The 17,767-nt window shown below is 53.2% G+C and overlaps 1 protein-coding gene across 16 annotated transcripts in view; it reads right to left on the bottom strand.

Moving 5' to 3' along the window:
• Nucleotides 1-17,767, bottom strand: part of LOC125319131 — a 114,277-nt gene that overhangs the window by 68,065 nt on the left and 28,445 nt on the right. For all 16 annotated transcript variants that reach the window (XM_048290154.1, XM_048290155.1, XM_048290159.1 and 13 more), the window contains 24 exons: nucleotides 17,527-17,665; nucleotides 16,513-16,700; nucleotides 15,894-16,046; nucleotides 15,563-15,673; nucleotides 14,568-14,706; nucleotides 13,554-13,741; nucleotides 12,935-13,087; nucleotides 12,604-12,714; nucleotides 11,609-11,747; nucleotides 10,595-10,782; nucleotides 9,976-10,128; nucleotides 9,645-9,755; nucleotides 8,650-8,788; nucleotides 7,636-7,823; nucleotides 7,017-7,169; nucleotides 6,686-6,796; nucleotides 5,691-5,829; nucleotides 4,677-4,864; nucleotides 4,058-4,210; nucleotides 3,727-3,837; nucleotides 2,732-2,870; nucleotides 1,718-1,905; nucleotides 1,099-1,251; nucleotides 768-878 (listed from right to left, as the gene is read on the bottom strand). In XM_048290154.1, the coding sequence (XP_048146111.1) occupies nucleotides 768-878; nucleotides 1,099-1,251; nucleotides 1,718-1,905; nucleotides 2,732-2,870; nucleotides 3,727-3,837; nucleotides 4,058-4,210; nucleotides 4,677-4,864; nucleotides 5,691-5,829; nucleotides 6,686-6,796; nucleotides 7,017-7,169; nucleotides 7,636-7,823; nucleotides 8,650-8,788; nucleotides 9,645-9,755; nucleotides 9,976-10,128; nucleotides 10,595-10,782; nucleotides 11,609-11,747; nucleotides 12,604-12,714; nucleotides 12,935-13,087; nucleotides 13,554-13,741; nucleotides 14,568-14,706; nucleotides 15,563-15,673; nucleotides 15,894-16,046; nucleotides 16,513-16,700; nucleotides 17,527-17,665 (3,546 nt within the window). The remainder of the gene's footprint in view (nucleotides 1-767; nucleotides 879-1,098; nucleotides 1,252-1,717; nucleotides 1,906-2,731; nucleotides 2,871-3,726; nucleotides 3,838-4,057; nucleotides 4,211-4,676; nucleotides 4,865-5,690; nucleotides 5,830-6,685; nucleotides 6,797-7,016; nucleotides 7,170-7,635; nucleotides 7,824-8,649; nucleotides 8,789-9,644; nucleotides 9,756-9,975; nucleotides 10,129-10,594; nucleotides 10,783-11,608; nucleotides 11,748-12,603; nucleotides 12,715-12,934; nucleotides 13,088-13,553; nucleotides 13,742-14,567; nucleotides 14,707-15,562; nucleotides 15,674-15,893; nucleotides 16,047-16,512; nucleotides 16,701-17,526; nucleotides 17,666-17,767) is intronic.

The following is a 17,767-nucleotide window of genomic DNA, read 5'->3' on the forward strand; positions in this document are numbered from 1 at the left end:
GCTGGCTGTTTGAGTCCCAACTGCCTTTAGGGACACCTTTCAATCCCCTTGGGGCCTGTGGGAGCACTAGCAAGCCTTGAAGGCAGCTGCAAAGGCAGAGCTCGTTCTAAGGGAGTCAAGGTGCAGGGAGCCCGAGGGGAAGTGGCAGCGCAAGGAAAGCGCTGAAGAGGAGAAGAGGAGTGTGGCCGCTCTGTGTAGCCAGTGCTGGGCTCCTTGCAAAGCATTTGCTCAGTCCCTGCCCTCGGCCCTCAGAGGCACTCGGGCTGTCGGCTGGAAGGCCGGCAGCAGAAGTGTCTTGCTGCAGCCCGTTCTAAACGGGAGCCAAAGAGGGCAGCAGCAAGCCCGGGCAGATCCATTTGCTCTCGGACTATTTGCTTAAGTGGTGCTTAAGACCTCTCTGAGAGCCCTGGCTGCTCTAGCGGGACGAGTCTTTCTGAACGGCTCTCGCGGCGTTGTTTCAAAGGAATTGCCGCTCTCTTTTCCTCCTGGAGTGCTTTGTGGCCTGGCCCAATTCCCTGGCTGCTGGTGTTCCCTCGCACGCCCTCTCAAGGTTCTCAGAGAAAGCGGAGCTGGGGGAGGGAACGATGCAGCCCCTTTCTTCTTTTGGCAAAGCATTCCTACAACAATTTTCCAATCTACACTACTGTTGAGAGAAAGGAAAGCCTGCCACTAGTGACAACCTAATCGTTTCCATAAAGAAAAAGCACATGAAGAAACGGCCCGCTGATCCCCAGGGTCAGGAAGCTGCTACTCCTTAGGAATCTTACCCTGCTCTCTTGTGCCAGGCGGGCCAGATTATCAAAGCGGGGCATCTCGTTTCTGTTCATGACGGAAATGTAGCAGGCGTTCTGTTGCGTGACTTTGGTTGCAATGACGCCCTGTAAAATCAAGTCATCGAGCACTCAACATTTACATTTTCCAACTGTTAACAGTGGGATGAAGTCGGGATGGAAACCGTTACAAATGCTGAGAGTTTCTACCCCACATCGTGGACTCCAAACATTCAAAATACAGAAACATGCCCCGTTCCTGGGCCCGCTGGAGCAGGAGCCAGTCTCCTCGTCGGCTTTGTGAACGAGCAGCCCCCCTGCCACTCACCGTGTTGTAGTTCCAGATGGTTTTCCAGGACCCGCTGATGCTGTTTTGCTCAATGACTGCCACACGCCATTGCCTGTTGATGATCACGATTTGGGACTGGCCACCAATGATGACTTGCGTGTTGTTGCCTGGGATGCCGGGAATCTGCTGAGACTGAAAAGCCAAGGGAAAGAAGACGTTTGGCCTTTGAAGGGAGACAGTGATGTCCCCAAAGCTTTAGAAAAATCCCTGCTACAATAGAAGAAGCGCTGGCCCCAGGACAGTGCCGGCACTGCCCTCATTCTTTTCCAAAGGACCCAGAATCAAGGCTGTGCTGTTGGGCAAAGGCCCTAAGAATTCTTTTCAAGCATTCAGTGAATCATTGCTGCATCTGACAGCTGTCATCTGGTGCCTTTGGAGGTTGATGCGTGCAAGACCACTGGCCACAGTCCATCCAGGCTCAAGGTCTTGGATGGAAACCTCTGCTGACCCACGGCTCTGTTTCAGCATCTGCACCCTCGAGCAGGAAGCTCTCGAAAGAGGAGATGCCAGGCCAGAAGGGCATCAGGCTTGGCTTTGGGCAGCAGCTCTGGAGCCCCCCCATTTGATTCAAGAAAGGTAAGGGCTAAGGTTTTCTCACCGGGAAAGGTCCAGTCCAATTGCCATTCCAACCGCCAGTCCAATTGCCTTGCCAACCGCCAGTCCAATTGTCATTCCAACCACCATTCCAATTGCCATTGCCATTGCCATTGCAGTACTTCAGCTCAACAACTCTCAGGACATTGAGCGTAATGCATGATCCCAAGTTCACCTGGGGTCCTTGGAAAGCTAGAAAAGAAAAGACAAAACCCCATGAGCTGAAAGACCGTGGTTGCCTTTCTGCAGGAGGGTGCTGGTGTTGCTCAGAGCCAGGCAGGTTCTGAAGGATTGCTGCACTAGGAATGTTTGAGCTGTACGAGGGACAGATTCCCTTGGAGAGCCCAAAGAGCACCAGCTCTGTGGCTCAGCAAGGAATGCCCACAAAGACGTGCTCTTGAAACCCCTTTGGCATTTCCCGTGCAGAAATCGGGGCTCTATGGCACTCGCTCCTGGGAATCCCGATGGCTGGGCATTACAGGGTGAGGCTGCTGGCAGTTCACGGGCCCAGGCATATGGGCTGTGACGTTCTGCAAGAATCCTACCAAGTGCAGGTCATTAAAGCCCTGGGGAATGCGACTGCTGCCACTGAGAAAAACCTCGAGGGATTGAAGCCGCTTGGCTTAGTGTTGTGAAGCACCGGGGTTTGGTGGCTGCCTGGATCACACTCGTCAGCAAGCTCTGCCCTGAAGGACAGCGGTTCTTAGAATGACCCATTTTCTTGACTGGGCATTACAGAGGAGCTCAGTGTGGGTTGAAACACTCCGGGCCCAAATCGAAGCCCCCTTAAGCTTTGTGGAAAGCAGCTGTAAGGGTTTGGTTTGGGTCATTTCTGGGGGCTGTGACACCACCCTGTTGCAGTCCTGATCTGCGGAGATGCCAAACCCTTTGTGCAACTGCTGCAGCCCTTGGTTTGTGTGCACCTCAAGGTGCAAGAGCAGCAATTGTGCCTTGGTCATTCACCAGGAGGAGAAAAAGCCAGGTCAGTAACACTCAGAATTCCCATGCTTGCACTCACCGTGAACTTCGTAAGCCATGTAGGTGGTGAGTCCGCTGCACATAGCGGCAATGGTTGCTCCGTAGGAGTTGAGGTTGTTGACCAATCCATTGGTGACAAAGGTGATGTGCTTGGTAGTTCTTCCAAAACCGATCAGGTTCTAAAGATCAAATAGCAGCATTGAGCAAGCTCAGTGCTGGGATCTGGTTCCTGCTAGGCCTATTCCTAGGTCTGGAATGAGGACTCGGGGCTGGCTGTTTGAGTCCCAACTGCCTTTAGGGACACCTTTCAATCCCCTTGGGGCCTGTGGGAGCACTAGCAAGCCTTGAAGGCAGCTGCAAAGGCAGAGCTCGTTCTAAGGGAGTCAAGGTGCAGGGAGCCCGAGGGGAAGTGGCAGCGCAAGGAAAGCGCTGAAGAGGAGAAGAGGAGTGTGGCCGCTCTGTGTAGCCAGTGCTGGGCTCCTTGCAAAGCATTTGCTCAGTCCCTGCCCTCGGCCCTCAGAGGCACTCGGGCTGTCGGCTGGAAGGCCGGCAGCAGAAGTGTCTTGCTGCAGCCCGTTCTAAACGGGAGCCAAAGAGGGCAGCAGCAAGCCCGGGCAGATCCATTTGCTCTCGGACTATTTGCTTAAGTGGTGCTTAAGACCTCTCTGAGAGCCCTGGCTGCTCTAGCGGGACGAGTCTTTCTGAACGGCTCTCGCGGCGTTGTTTCAAAGGAATTGCCGCTCTCTTTTCCTCCTGGAGTGCTTTGTGGCCTGGCCCAATTCCCTGGCTGCTGGTGTTCCCTCGCACGCCCTCTCAAGGTTCTCAGAGAAAGCGGAGCTGGGGGAGGGAACGATGCAGCCCCTTTCTTCTTTTGGCAAAGCATTCCTACAACAATTTTCCAATCTACACTACTGTTGAGAGAAAGGAAAGCCTGCCACTAGTGACAACCTAATCGTTTCCATAAAGAAAAAGCACATGAAGAAACGGCCCGCTGATCCCCAGGGTCAGGAAGCTGCTACTCCTTAGGAATCTTACCCTGCTCTCTTGTGCCAGGCGGGCCAGATTATCAAAGCGGGGCATCTCGTTTCTGTTCATGACGGAAATGTAGCAGGCGTTCTGTTGCGTGACTTTGGTTGCAATGACGCCCTGTAAAATCAAGTCATCGAGCACTCAACATTTACATTTTCCAACTGTTAACAGTGGGATGAAGTCGGGATGGAAACTGTTACAAATGCTGAGAGTTTCTACCCCACATCGTGGACTCCAAACATTCAAAATACAGAAACATGCCCCGTTCCTGGGCCCGCTGGAGCAGGAGCCAGTCTCCTCGTCGGCTTTGTGAACGAGCAGCCCCCCTGCCACTCACCGTGTTGTAGTTCCAGATGGTTTTCCAGGACCCGCTGATGCTGTTTTGCTCAATGACTGCCACACGCCATTGCCTGTTGATGATCACGATTTGGGACTGGCCACCAATGATGACTTGCGTGTTGTTGCCTGGGATGCCAGGAATCTGCTGAGACTGAAAAGCCAAGGGAAAGAAGACGTTTGGCCTTTGAAGGGAGACAGTGATGTCCCCAAAGCTTTAGAAAAATCCCTGCTATAATAGAAGAAGCGCTGGCCCCAGGACAGTGCCGGCACTGCCCTCATTCTTTTCCAAAGGACCCAGAATCAAGGCTGTGCTGTTGGGCAAAGGCCCTAAGAATTCTTTTCAAGCATTCAGTGAATCATTGCTGCATCTGACAGCTGTCATCTGGTGCCTTTGGAGGTTGATGCGTGCAAGACCACTGGCCACAGTCCATCCAGGCTCAAGGTCTTGGATGGAAACCTCTGCTGACCCACGGCTCTGTTTCAGCATCTACACCCTCGAGCAGGAAGCTCTCGAAAGAGGAGATGCCAGGCCAGAAGGGCATCAGGCTTGGCTTTGGGCAGCAGCTCTGGAGCCCCCCCATTTGATTCAAGAAAGGTAAGGGCTAAGGTTTTCTCACCGGGAAAGGTCCAGTCCAATTGCCATTCCAACCGCCAGTCCAATTGCCTTGCCAACCGCCAGTCCAATTGTCATTCCAACCACCATTCCAATTGCCATTGCCATTGCCATTGCAGTACTTCAGCTCAACAACTCTCAGGACATTGAGCGTAATGCATGATCCCAAGTTCACCTGGGGTCCTTGGAAAGCTAGAAAAGAAAAGACAAAACCCCATGAGCTGAAAGACCGTGGTTGCCTTTCTGCAGGAGGGTGCTGGTGTTGCTCAGAGCCAGGCAGGTTCTGAAGGATTGCTGCACTAGGAATGTTTGAGCTGTACGAGGGACAGATTCCCTTGGAGAGCCCAAAGAGCACCAGCTCTGTGGCTCAGCAAGGAATGCCCACAAAGACGTGCTCTTGAAACCCCTTTGGCATTTCCCGTGCAGAAATCGGGGCTCTATGGCACTCGCTCCTGGGAATCCCGATGGCTGGGCATTACAGGGTGAGGCTGCTGGCAGTGCACGGGCCCAGGCATATGGGCTGTGACGTTCTGCAAGAATCCTACCAAGTGCAGGTCATTAAAGCCCTGGGGAATGCGACTGCTGCCACTGAGAAAAACCTCGAGGGATTGAAGCCGCTTGGCTTAGTGTTGTGAAGCACCGGGGTTTGGTGGCTGCCTGGATCACACTCGTCAGCAAGCTCTGCCCTGAAGGACAGCGGTTCTTAGAATGACCCATTTTCTTGACTGGGCATTACAGAGGAGCTCAGTGTGGGTTGAAACACTCCGGGCCCAAATCGAAGCCCCCTTAAGCTTTGTGGAAAGCAGCTGTAAGGGTTTGGTTTGGGTCATTTCTGGGGGCTGTGACACCACCCTGTTGCAGTCCTGATCTGCGGAGATGCCAAACCCTTTGTGCAACTGCTGCAGCCCTTGGTTTGTGTGCACCTCAAGGTGCAAGAGCAGCAATTGTGCCTTGGTCATTCACCAGGAGGAGAAAAAGCCAGGTCAGTAACACTCAGAATTCCCATGCTTGCACTCACCGTGAACTTCGTAAGCCATGTAGGTGGTGAGTCCGCTGCACATAGCGGCAATGGTTGCTCCGTAGGAGTTGAGGTTGTTGACCAATCCATTGGTGACAAAGGTGATGTGCTTGATAGTTCTTCCAAAACCGATCAGGTTCTAAAGATCAAATAGCAGCATTGAGCAAGCTCAGTGCTGGGATCTGGTTCCTGCTAGGCCTATTCCTAGGTCTGGAATGAGGACTCGGGGCTGGCTGTTTGAGTCCCAACTGCCTTTAGGGACACCTTTCAATCCCCTTGGGGCCTGTGGGAGCACTAGCAAGCCTTGAAGGCAGCTGCAAAGGCAGAGCTCGTTCTAAGGGAGTCAAGGTGCAGGGAGCCCGAGGGGAAGTGGCAGCGCAAGGAAAGCGCTGAAGAGGAGAAGAGGAGTGTGGCCGCTCTGTGTAGCCAGTGCTGGGCTCCTTGCAAAGCATTTGCTCAGTCCCTGCCCTCGGCCCTCAGAGGCACTCGGGCTGTCGGCTGGAAGGCCGGCAGCAGAAGTGTCTTGCTGCAGCCCGTTCTAAACGGGAGCCAAAGAGGGCAGCAGCAAGCCCGGGCAGATCCATTTGCTCTCGGACTATTTGCTTAAGTGGTGCTTAAGACCTCTCTGAGAGCCCTGGCTGCTCTAGCGGGACGAGTCTTTCTGAACGGCTCTCGCGGCGTTGTTTCAAAGGAATTGCCGCTCTCTTTTCCTCCTGGAGTGCTTTGTGGCCTGGCCCAATTCCCTGGCTGCTGGTGTTCCCTCGCACGCCCTCTCAAGGTTCTCAGAGAAAGCGGAGCTGGGGGAGGGAACGATGCAGCCCCTTTCTTCTTTTGGCAAAGCATTCCTACAACAATTTTCCAATCTACACTACTGTTGAGAGAAAGGAAAGCCTGCCACTAGTGACAACCTAATCGTTTCCATAAAGAAAAAGCACATGAAGAAACGGCCCGCTGATCCCCAGGGTCAGGAAGCTGCTACTCCTTAGGAATCTTACCCTGCTCTCTTGTGCCAGGCGGGCCAGATTATCAAAGCGGGGCATCTCGTTTCTGTTCATGACGGAAATGTAGCAGGCGTTCTGTTGCGTGACTTTGGTTGCAATGACGCCCTGTAAAATCAAGTCATCGAGCACTCAACATTTACATTTTCCAACTGTTAACAGTGGGATGAAGTCGAGATGGAAACCGTTACAAATGCTGAGAGTTTCTACCCCACATCGTGGACTCCAAACATTCAGAATACAGAAACAAGCCCCATTCCTGGGCCCGCTGGAGCAGGAGCCAGTCTCCTCGTCGGCTTTGTGAACGAGCAGCCCCCCTGCCACTCACCGTGTTGTAGTTCCAGATGGTTTTCCAGGACCCGCTGATGCTGTTTTGCTCAATGACTGCCACATGCCATTGCCTGTTGATGATCACGATTTGGGACTGGCCACCAATGATGACTTGCGTGTTGTTGCCTGGGATGCCGGGAATCTGCTGAGACTGAAAAGCCAAGGGAAAGAAGACGTTTGGCCTTTGAAGGGAGACAGTGATGTCCCCAAAGCTTTAGAAAAATCCCTGCTACAATAGAAGAAGCGCTGGCCCCAGGATAGTGCCGGCACTGCCCTCATTCTTTTCCAAAGGACCCAGAATCAAGGCTGTGCTGTTGGGCAAAGGCCCTAAGAATTCTTTTCAAGCATTCAGTGAATCATTGCTGCATCTGACAGCTGTCATCTGGTGCCTTTGGAGGTTGATGCGTGCAAGACCACTGGCCACAGTCCATCCAGGCTCAAGGTCTTGGATGGAAACCTCTGCTGACCCACGGCTCTGTTTCAGCATGTGCACCCTCGAGCAGGAAGCTCTCGAAAGAGGAGATGCCAGGCCAGAAGGGCATCAGGCTTGGCTTTGGGCAGCAGCTCTGGAGCCCCCCCATTTGATTCAAGAAAGGTAAGGGCTAAGGTTTTCTCACCGGGAAAGGTCCAGTCCAATTGCCATTCCAACCGCCAGTCCAATTGCCTTGCCAACCGCCAGTCCAATTGTCATTCCAACCACCATTCCAATTGCCATTGCCATTGCCATTGCAGTACTTCAGCTCAACAACTCTCAGGACATTGAGCGTAATGCATGATCCCAAGTTCACCTGGGGTCCTTGGAAAGCTAGAAAAGAAAAGACAAAACCCCATGAGCTGAAAGACCGTGGTTGCCTTTCTGCAGGAGGGTGCTGGTGTTGCTCAGAGCCAGGCAGGTTCTGAAGGATTGCTGCACTAGGAATGTTTGAGCTGTACGAGGGACAGATTCCCTTGGAGAGCCCAAAGAGCACCAGCTCTGTGGCTCAGCAAGGAATGCCCACAAAGACGTGCTCTTGAAACCCCTTTGGCATTTCCCGTGCAGAAATCGGGGCTCTATGGCACTCGCTCCTGGGAATCCCGATGGCTGGGCATTACAGGGTGAGGCTGCTGGCAGTTCACGGGCCCAGGCATATGGGCTGTGACGTTCTGCAAGAATCCTACCAAGTGCAGGTCATTAAAGCCCTGGGGAATGCGACTGCTGCCACTGAGAAAAACCTCGAGGGATTGAAGCCGCTTGGCTTAGTGTTGTGAAGCACCGGGGTTTGGTGGCTGCCTGGATCACACTCGTCAGCAAGCTCTGCCCTGAAGGACAGCGGTTCTTAGAATGACCCATTTTCTTGACTGGGCATTACAGAGGAGCTCAGTGTGGGTTGAAACACTCCGGGCCCAAATCGAAGCCCCCTTAAGCTTTGTGGAAAGCAGCTGTAAGGGTTTGGTTTGGGTCATTTCTGGGGGCTGTGACACCACCCTGTTGCAGTCCTGATCTGCGGAGATGCCAAACCCTTTGTGCAACTGCTGCAGCCCTTGGTTTGTGTGCACCTCAAGGTGCAAGAGCAGCAATTGTGCCTTGGTCATTCACCAGGAGGAGAAAAAGCCAGGTCAGTAACACTCAGAATTCCCATGCTTGCACTCACCGTGAACTTCGTAAGCCATGTAGGTGGTGAGTCCGCTGCACATAGCGGCAATGGTTGCTCCGTAGGAGTTGAGGTTGTTGACCAATCCATTGGTGACAAAGGTGATGTGCTTGGTAGTTCTTCCAAAACCGATCAGGTTCTAAAGATCAAATAGCAGCATTGAGCAAGCTCAGTGCTGGGATCTGGTTCCTGCTAGGCCTATTCCTAGGTCTGGAATGAGGACTCGGGGCTGGCTGTTTGAGTCCCAACTGCCTTTAGGGACACCTTTCAATCCCCTTGGGGCCTGTGGGAGCACTAGCAAGCCTTGAAGGCAGCTGCAAAGGCAGAGCTCGTTCTAAGGGAGTCAAGGTGCAGGGAGCCCGAGGGGAAGTGGCAGCGCAAGGAAAGCGCTGAAGAGGAGAAGAGGAGTGTGGCCGCTCTGTGTAGCCAGTGCTGGGCTCCTTGCAAAGCATTTGCTCAGTCCCTGCCCTCGGCCCTCAGAGGCACTCGGGCTGTCGGCTGGAAGGCCGGCAGCAGAAGTGTCTTGCTGCAGCCCGTTCTAAACGGGAGCCAAAGAGGGCAGCAGCAAGCCCGGGCAGATCCATTTGCTCTCGGACTATTTGCTTAAGTGGTGCTTAAGACCTCTCTGAGAGCCCTGGCTGCTCTAGCGGGACGAGTCTTTCTGAACGGCTCTCGCGGCGTTGTTTCAAAGGAATTGCCGCTCTCTTTTCCTCCTGGAGTGCTTTGTGGCCTGGCCCAATTCCCTGGCTGCTGGTGTTCCCTCGCACGCCCTCTCAAGGTTCTCAGAGAAAGCGGAGCTGGGGGAGGGAACGATGCAGCCCCTTTCTTCTTTTGGCAAAGCATTCCTACAACAATTTTCCAATCTACACTACTGTTGAGAGAAAGGAAAGCCTGCCACTAGTGACAACCTAATCGTTTCCATAAAGAAAAAGCACATGAAGAAACGGCCCGCTGATCCCCAGGGTCAGGAAGCTGCTACTCCTTAGGAATCTTACCCTGCTCTCTTGTGCCAGGCGGGCCAGATTATCAAAGCGGGGCATCTCGTTTCTGTTCATGACGGAAATGTAGCAGGCGTTCTGTTGCGTGACTTTGGTTGCAATGACGCCCTGTAAAATCAAGTCATCGAGCACTCAACATTTACATTTTCCAACTGTTAACAGTGGGATGAAGTCGGGATGGAAACCGTAACAAATGCTGAGACTTTCTACCCCACATCGTGGACTCCAAACATTCAGAATACAGAAACAAGCCCCATTCCTGGGCCCGCTGGAGCAGGAGCCAGTCTCCTCGTCGGCTTTGTGAACGAGCAGCCCCCCTGCCACTCACCGTGTTGTAGTTCCAGATGGTTTTCCAGGACCCGCTGATGCTGTTTTGCTCAATGACTGCCACACGCCATTGCCTGTTGATGATCACGATTTGGGACTGGCCACCAATGATGACTTGCGTGTTGTTGCCTGGGATGCCGGGAATCTGCTGAGACTGAAAAGCCAAGGGAAAGAAGACGTTTGGCCTTTGAAGGGAGACAGTGATGTCCCCAAAGCTTTAGAAAAATCCCTGCTACAATAGAAGAAGCGCTGGCCCCAGGACAGTGCCGGCACTGCCCTCATTCTTTTCCAAAGGACCCAGAATCAAGGCTGTGCTGTTGGGCAAAGGCCCTAAGAATTCTTTTCAAGCATTCAGTGAATCATTGCTGCATCTGACAGCTGTCATCTGGTGCCTTTGGAGGTTGATGCGTGCAAGACCACTGGCCACAGTCCATCCAGGCTCAAGGTCTTGGATGGAAACCTCTGCTGACCCACGGCTCTGTTTCAGCATCTACACCCTCGAGCAGGAAGCTCTCGAAAGAGGAGATGCCAGGCCAGAAGGGCATCAGGCTTGGCTTTGGGCAGCAGCTCTGGAGCCCCCCCATTTGATTCAAGAAAGGTAAGGGCTAAGGTTTTCTCACCGGGAAAGGTCCAGTCCAATTGCCATTCCAACCGCCAGTCCAATTGCCTTGCCAACCGCCAGTCCAATTGTCATTCCAACCACCATTCCAATTGCCATTGCCATTGCCATTGCAGTACTTCAGCTCAACAACTCTCAGGACATTGAGCGTAATGCATGATCCCAAGTTCACCTGGGGTCCTTGGAAAGCTAGAAAAGAAAAGACAAAACCCCATGAGCTGAAAGACCGTGGTTGCCTTTCTGCAGGAGGGTGCTGGTGTTGCTCAGAGCCAGGCAGGTTCTGAAGGATTGCTGCACTAGGAATGTTTGAGCTGTACGAGGGACAGATTCCCTTGGAGAGCCCAAAGAGCACCAGCTCTGTGGCTCAGCAAGGAATGCCCACAAAGACGTGCTCTTGAAACCCCTTTGGCATTTCCCGTGCAGAAATCGGGGCTCTATGGCACTCGCTCCTGGGAATCCCGATGGCTGGGCATTACAGGGTGAGGCTGCTGGCAGTTCACGGGCCCAGGCATATGGGCTGTGACGTTCTGCAAGAATCCTACCAAGTGCAGGTCATTAAAGCCCTGGGGAATGCGACTGCTGCCACTGAGAAAAACCTCGAGGGATTGAAGCCGCTTGGCTTAGTGTTGTGAAGCACCGGGGTTTGGTGGCTGCCTGGATCACACTCGTCAGCAAGCTCTGCCCTGAAGGACAGCGGTTCTTAGAATGACCCATTTTCTTGACTGGGCATTACAGAGGAGCTCAGTGTGGGTTGAAACACTCCGGGCCCAAATCGAAGCCCCCTTAAGCTTTGTGGAAAGCAGCTGTAAGGGTTTGGTTTGGGTCATTTCTGGGGGCTGTGACACCACCCTGTTGCAGTCCTGATCTGCGGAGATGCCAAACCCTTTGTGCAACTGCTGCAGCCCTTGGTTTGTGTGCACCTCAAGGTGCAAGAGCAGCAATTGTGCCTTGGTCATTCACCAGGAGGAGAAAAAGCCAGGTCAGTAACACTCAGAATTCCCATGCTTGCACTCACCGTGAACTTCGTAAGCCATGTAGGTGGTGAGTCCGCTGCACATAGCGGCAATGGTTGCTCCGTAGGAGTTGAGGTTGTTGACCAATCCATTGGTGACAAAGGTGATGTGCTTGGTAGTTCTTCCAAAACCGATCAGGTTCTAAAGATCAAATAGCAGCATTGAGCAAGCTCAGTGCTGGGATCTGGTTCCTGCTAGGCCTATTCCTAGGTCTGGAATGAGGACTCGGGGCTGGCTGTTTGAGTCCCAACTGCCTTTAGGGACACCTTTCAATCCCCTTGGGGCCTGTGGGAGCACTAGCAAGCCTTGAAGGCAGCTGCAAAGGCAGAGCTCGTTCTAAGGGAGTCAAGGTGCAGGGAGCCCGAGGGGAAGTGGCAGCGCAAGGAAAGCGCTGAAGAGGAGAAGAGGAGTGTGGCCGCTCTGTGTAGCCAGTGCTGGGCTCCTTGCAAAGCATTTGCTCAGTCCCTGCCCTCGGCCCTCAGAGGCACTCGGGCTGTCGGCTGGAAGGCCGGCAGCAGAAGTGTCTTGCTGCAGCCCGTTCTAAACGGGAGCCAAAGAGGGCAGCAGCAAGCCCGGGCAGATCCATTTGCTCTCGGACTATTTGCTTAAGTGGTGCTTAAGACCTCTCTGAGAGCCCTGGCTGCTCTAGCGGGACGAGTCTTTCTGAACGGCTCTCGCGGCGTTGTTTCAAAGGAATTGCCGCTCTCTTTTCCTCCTGGAGTGCTTTGTGGCCTGGCCCAATTCCCTGGCTGCTGGTGTTCCCTCGCACGCCCTCTCAAGGTTCTCAGAGAAAGCGGAGCTGGGGGAGGGAACGATGCAGCCCCTTTCTTCTTTTGGCAAAGCATTCCTACAACAATTTTCCAATCTACACTACTGTTGAGAGAAAGGAAAGCCTGCCACTAGTGACAACCTAATCGTTTCCATAAAGAAAAAGCACATGAAGAAACGGCCCGCTGATCCCCAGGGTCAGGAAGCTGCTACTCCTTAGGAATCTTACCCTGCTCTCTTGTGCCAGGCGGGCCAGATTATCAAAGCGGGGCATCTCGTTTCTGTTCATGACGGAAATGTAGCAGGCGTTCTGTTGCGTGACTTTGGTTGCAATGACGCCCTGTAAAATCAAGTCATCGAGCACTCAACATTTACATTTTCCAACTGTTAACAGTGGGATGAAGTCGGGATGGAAACCGTAACAAATGCTGAGACTTTCTACCCCACATCGTGGACTCCAAACATTCAGAATACAGAAACAAGCCCCATTCCTGGGCCCGCTGGAGCAGGAGCCAGTCTCCTCGTCGGCTTTGTGAACGAGCAGCCCCCCTGCCACTCACCGTGTTGTAGTTCCAGATGGTTTTCCAGGACCCGCTGATGCTGTTTTGCTCAATGACTGCCACACGCCATTGCCTGTTGATGATCACGATTTGGGACTGGCCACCAATGATGACTTGCGTGTTGTTGCCTGGGATGCCGGGAATCTGCTGAGACTGAAAAGCCAAGGGAAAGAAGACGTTTGGCCTTTGAAGGGAGACAGTGATGTCCCCAAAGCTTTAGAAAAATCCCTGCTACAATAGAAGAAGCGCTGGCCCCAGGATAGTGCCGGCACTGCCCTCATTCTTTTCCAAAGGACCCAGAATCAAGGCTGTGCTGTTGGGCAAAGGCCCTAAGAATTCTTTTCAAGCATTCAGTGAATCATTGCTGCATCTGACAGCTGTCATCTGGTGCCTTTGGAGGTTGATGCGTGCAAGACCACTGGCCACAGTCCATCCAGGCTCAAGGTCTTGGATGGAAACCTCTGCTGACCCACGGCTCTGTTTCAGCATGTGCACCCTCGAGCAGGAAGCTCTCGAAAGAGGAGATGCCAGGCCAGAAGGGCATCAGGCTTGGCTTTGGGCAGCAGCTCTGGAGCCCCCCCATTTGATTCAAGAAAGGTAAGGGCTAAGGTTTTCTCACCGGGAAAGGTCCAGTCCAATTGCCATTCCAACCGCCAGTCCAATTGCCTTGCCAACCGCCAGTCCAATTGTCATTCCAACCACCATTCCAATTGCCATTGCCATTGCCATTGCAGTACTTCAGCTCAACAACTCTCAGGACATTGAGCGTAATGCATGATCCCAAGTTCACCTGGGGTCCTTGGAAAGCTAGAAAAGAAAAGACAAAACCCCATGAGCTGAAAGACCGTGGTTGCCTTTCTGCAGGAGGGTGCTGGTGTTGCTCAGAGCCAGGCAGGTTCTGAAGGATTGCTGCACTAGGAATGTTTGAGCTGTACGAGGGACAGATTCCCTTGGAGAGCCCAAAGAGCACCAGCTCTGTGGCTCAGCAAGGAATGCCCACAAAGACGTGCTCTTGAAACCCCTTTGGCATTTCCCGTGCAGAAATCGGGGCTCTATGGCACTCGCTCCTGGGAATCCCGATGGCTGGGCATTACAGGGTGAGGCTGCTGGCAGTTCACGGGCCCAGGCATATGGGCTGTGACGTTCTGCAAGAATCCTACCAAGTGCAGGTCATTAAAGCCCTGGGGAATGCGACTGCTGCCACTGAGAAAAACCTCGAGGGATTGAAGCCGCTTGGCTTAGTGTTGTGAAGCACCGGGGTTTGGTGGCTGCCTGGATCACACTCGTCAGCAAGCTCTGCCCTGAAGGACAGCGGTTCTTAGAATGACCCATTTTCTTGACCGGGCATTACAGAGGAGCTCAGTGTGGGTTGAAACACTCCGGGCCCAAATCGAAGCCCCCTTAAGCTTTGTGGAAAGCAGCTGTAAGGGTTTGGTTTGGGTCATTTCTGGGGGCTGTGACACCACCCTGTTGCAGTCCTGATCTGCGGAGATGCCAAACCCTTTGTGCAACTGCTGCAGCCCTTGGTTTGTGTGCACCTCAAGGTGCAAGAGCAGCAATTGTGCCTTGGTCATTCACCAGGAGGAGAAAAAGCCAGGTCAGTAACACTCAGAATTCCCATGCTTGCACTCACCGTGAACTTCGTAAGCCATGTAGGTGGTGAGTCCGCTGCACATAGCGGCAATGGTTGCTCCGTAGGAGTTGAGGTTGTTGACCAATCCATTGGTGACAAAGGTGATGTGCTTGGTAGTTCTTCCAAAACCGATCAGGTTCTAAAGATCAAATAGCAGCATTGAGCAAGCTCAGTGCTGGGATCTGGTTCCTGCTAGGCCTATTCCTAGGTCTGGAATGAGGACTCGGGGCTGGCTGTTTGAGTCCCAACTGCCTTTAGGGACACCTTTCAATCCCCTTGGGGCCTGTGGGAGCACTAGCAAGCCTTGAAGGCAGCTGCAAAGGCAGAGCTCGTTCTAAGGGAGTCAAGGTGCAGGGAGCCCGAGGGGAAGTGGCAGCGCAAGGAAAGCGCTGAAGAGGAGAAGAGGAGTGTGGCCGCTCTGTGTAGCCAGTGCTGGGCTCCTTGCAAAGCATTTGCTCAGTCCCTGCCCTCGGCCCTCAGAGGCACTCGGGCTGTCGGCTGGAAGGCCGGCAGCAGAAGTGTCTTGCTGCAGCCCGTTCTAAACGGGAGCCAAAGAGGGCAGCAGCAAGCCCGGGCAGATCCATTTGCTCTCGGACTATTTGCTTAAGTGGTGCTTAAGACCTCTCTGAGAGCCCTGGCTGCTCTAGCGGGACGAGTCTTTCTGAACGGCTCTCGCGGCGTTGTTTCAAAGGAATTGCCGCTCTCTTTTCCTCCTGGAGTGCTTTGTGGCCTGGCCCAATTCCCTGGCTGCTGGTGTTCCCTCGCACGCCCTCTCAAGGTTCTCAGAGAAAGCGGAGCTGGGGGAGGGAACGATGCAGCCCCTTTCTTCTTTTGGCAAAGCATTCCTACAACAATTTTCCAATCTACACTACTGTTGAGAGAAAGGAAAGCCTGCCACTAGTGACAACCTAATCGTTTCCATAAAGAAAAAGCACATGAAGAAACGGCCCGCTGATCCCCAGGGTCAGGAAGCTGCTACTCCTTAGGAATCTTACCCTGCTCTCTTGTGCCAGGCGGGCCAGATTATCAAAGCGGGGCATCTCGTTTCTGTTCATGACGGAAATGTAGCAGGCGTTCTGTTGCGTGACTTTGGTTGCAATGACGCCCTGTAAAATCAAGTCATCGAGCACTCAACATTTACATTTTCCAACTGTTAACAGTGGGATGAAGTCGGGATGGAAACCGTTACAAATGCTGAGAGTTTCTACCCCACATCGTGGACTCCAAACATTCAAAATACAGAAACATGCCCCGTTCCTGGGCCCGCTGGAGCAGGAGCCAGTCTCCTCGTCGGCTTTGTGAACGAGCAGCCCCCCTGCCACTCACCGTGTTGTAGTTCCAGATGGTTTTCCAGGACCCGCTGATGCTGTTTTGCTCAATGACTGCCACACGCCATTGCCTGTTGATGATCACGATTTGGGACTGGCCACCAATGATGACTTGCGTGTTGTTGCCTGGGATGCCGGGAATCTGCTGAGACTGAAAAGCCAAGGGAAAGAAGACGTTTGGCCTTTGAAGGGAGACAGTGATGTCCCCAAAGCTTTAGAAAAATCCCTGCTACAATAGAAGAAGCGCTGGCCCCAGGACAGTGCCGGCACTGCCCTCATTCTTTTCCAAAGGACCCAGAATCAAGGCTGTGCTGTTGGGCAAAGGCCCTAAGAATTCTTTTCAAGCATTCAGTGAATCATTGCTGCATCTGACAGCTGTCATCTGGTGCCTTTGGAGGTTGATGCGTGCAAGACCACTGGCCACAGTCAATCCAGGCTCAAGGTCTTGGATGGAAACCTCTGCTGACCCACGGCTCTGTTTCAGCATCTGCACCCTCGAGCAGGAAGCTCTCGAAAGAGGAGATGCCAGGCCAGAAGGGCATCAGGCTTGGCTTTGGGCAGCAGCTCTGGAGCCCCCCCATTTGATTCAAGAAAGGTAAGGGCTAAGGTTTTCTCACCGGGAAAGGTCCAGTCCAATTGCCATTCCAACCGCCAGTCCAATTGCCTTGCCAACCGCCAGTCCAATTGTCATTCCAACCACCATTCCAATTGCCATTGCCATTGCCATTGCAGTACTTCAGCTCAACAACTCTCAGGACATTGAGCGTAATGCATGATCCCAAGTTCACCTGGGGTCCTTGGAAAGCTAGAAAAGAAAAGACAAAACCCCATGAGCTGAAAGACCGTGGTTGCCTTTCTGCAGGAGGGTGCTGGTGTTGCTCAGAGCCAGGCAGGTTCTGAAGGATTGCTGCACTAGGAATGTTTGAGCTGTACGAGGGACAGATTCCCTTGGAGAGCCCAAAGAGCACCAGCTCTGTGGCTCAGCAAGGAATGCCCACAAAGACGTGCTCTTGAAACCCCTTTGGCATTTCCCGTGCAGAAATCGGGGCTCTATGGCACTCGCTCCTGGGAATCCCGATGGCTGGGCATTACAGGGTGAGGCTGCTGGCAGTTCACGGGCCCAGGCATATGGGCTGTGACGTTCTGCAAGAATCCTACCAAGTGCAGGTCATTAAAGCCCTGGGGAATGCGACTGCTGCCACTGAGAAAAACCTCGAGGGATTGAAGCCGCTTGGCTTAGTGTTGTGAAGCACCGGGGTTTGGTGGCTGCCTGGATCACACTCGTCAGCAAGCTCTGCCCTGAAGGACAGCGGTTCTTAGAATGACCCATTTTCTTGACCGGGCATTACAGAGGAGCTCAGTGTGGGTTGAAACACTCCGGGCCCAAATCGAAGCCCCCTTAAGCTTTGTGGAAAGCAGCTGTAAGGGTTTGGTTTGGGTCATTTCTGGGGGCTGTGACACCACCCTGTTGCAGTCCTGATCTGCGGAGATGCCAAACCCTTTGTGCAACTGCTGCAGCCCTTGGTTTGTGTGCACCTCAAGGTGCAAGAGCAGCAATTGTGCCTTGGTCATTCACCAGGAGGAGAAAAAGCCAGGTCAGTAACACTCAGAATTCCCATGCTTGCACTCACCGTGAACTTCGTAAGCCATGTAGGTGGTGAGTCCGCTGCACATAGCGGCAATGGTTGCTCCGTAGGAGTTGAGGTTGTTGACCAATCCATTGGTGACAAAGGTGATGTGCTTGGTAGTTCTTCCAAAACCGATCAGGTTCTAAAGATCAAATAGCAGCATTGAGCAAGCTCAGTGCTGGGATCTGGTTCCTGCTAGGCCTATTCCTAGGTCTGGAATGAGGACTCGGGGCTGGCTGTTTGA

The sequence above is a fragment of the Corvus hawaiiensis genome, chromosome 36 (assembly GCF_020740725.1).
Source record: "Corvus hawaiiensis isolate bCorHaw1 chromosome 36, bCorHaw1.pri.cur, whole genome shotgun sequence".
Taxonomy (NCBI): Eukaryota; Metazoa; Chordata; class Aves; order Passeriformes; family Corvidae; genus Corvus; species Corvus hawaiiensis.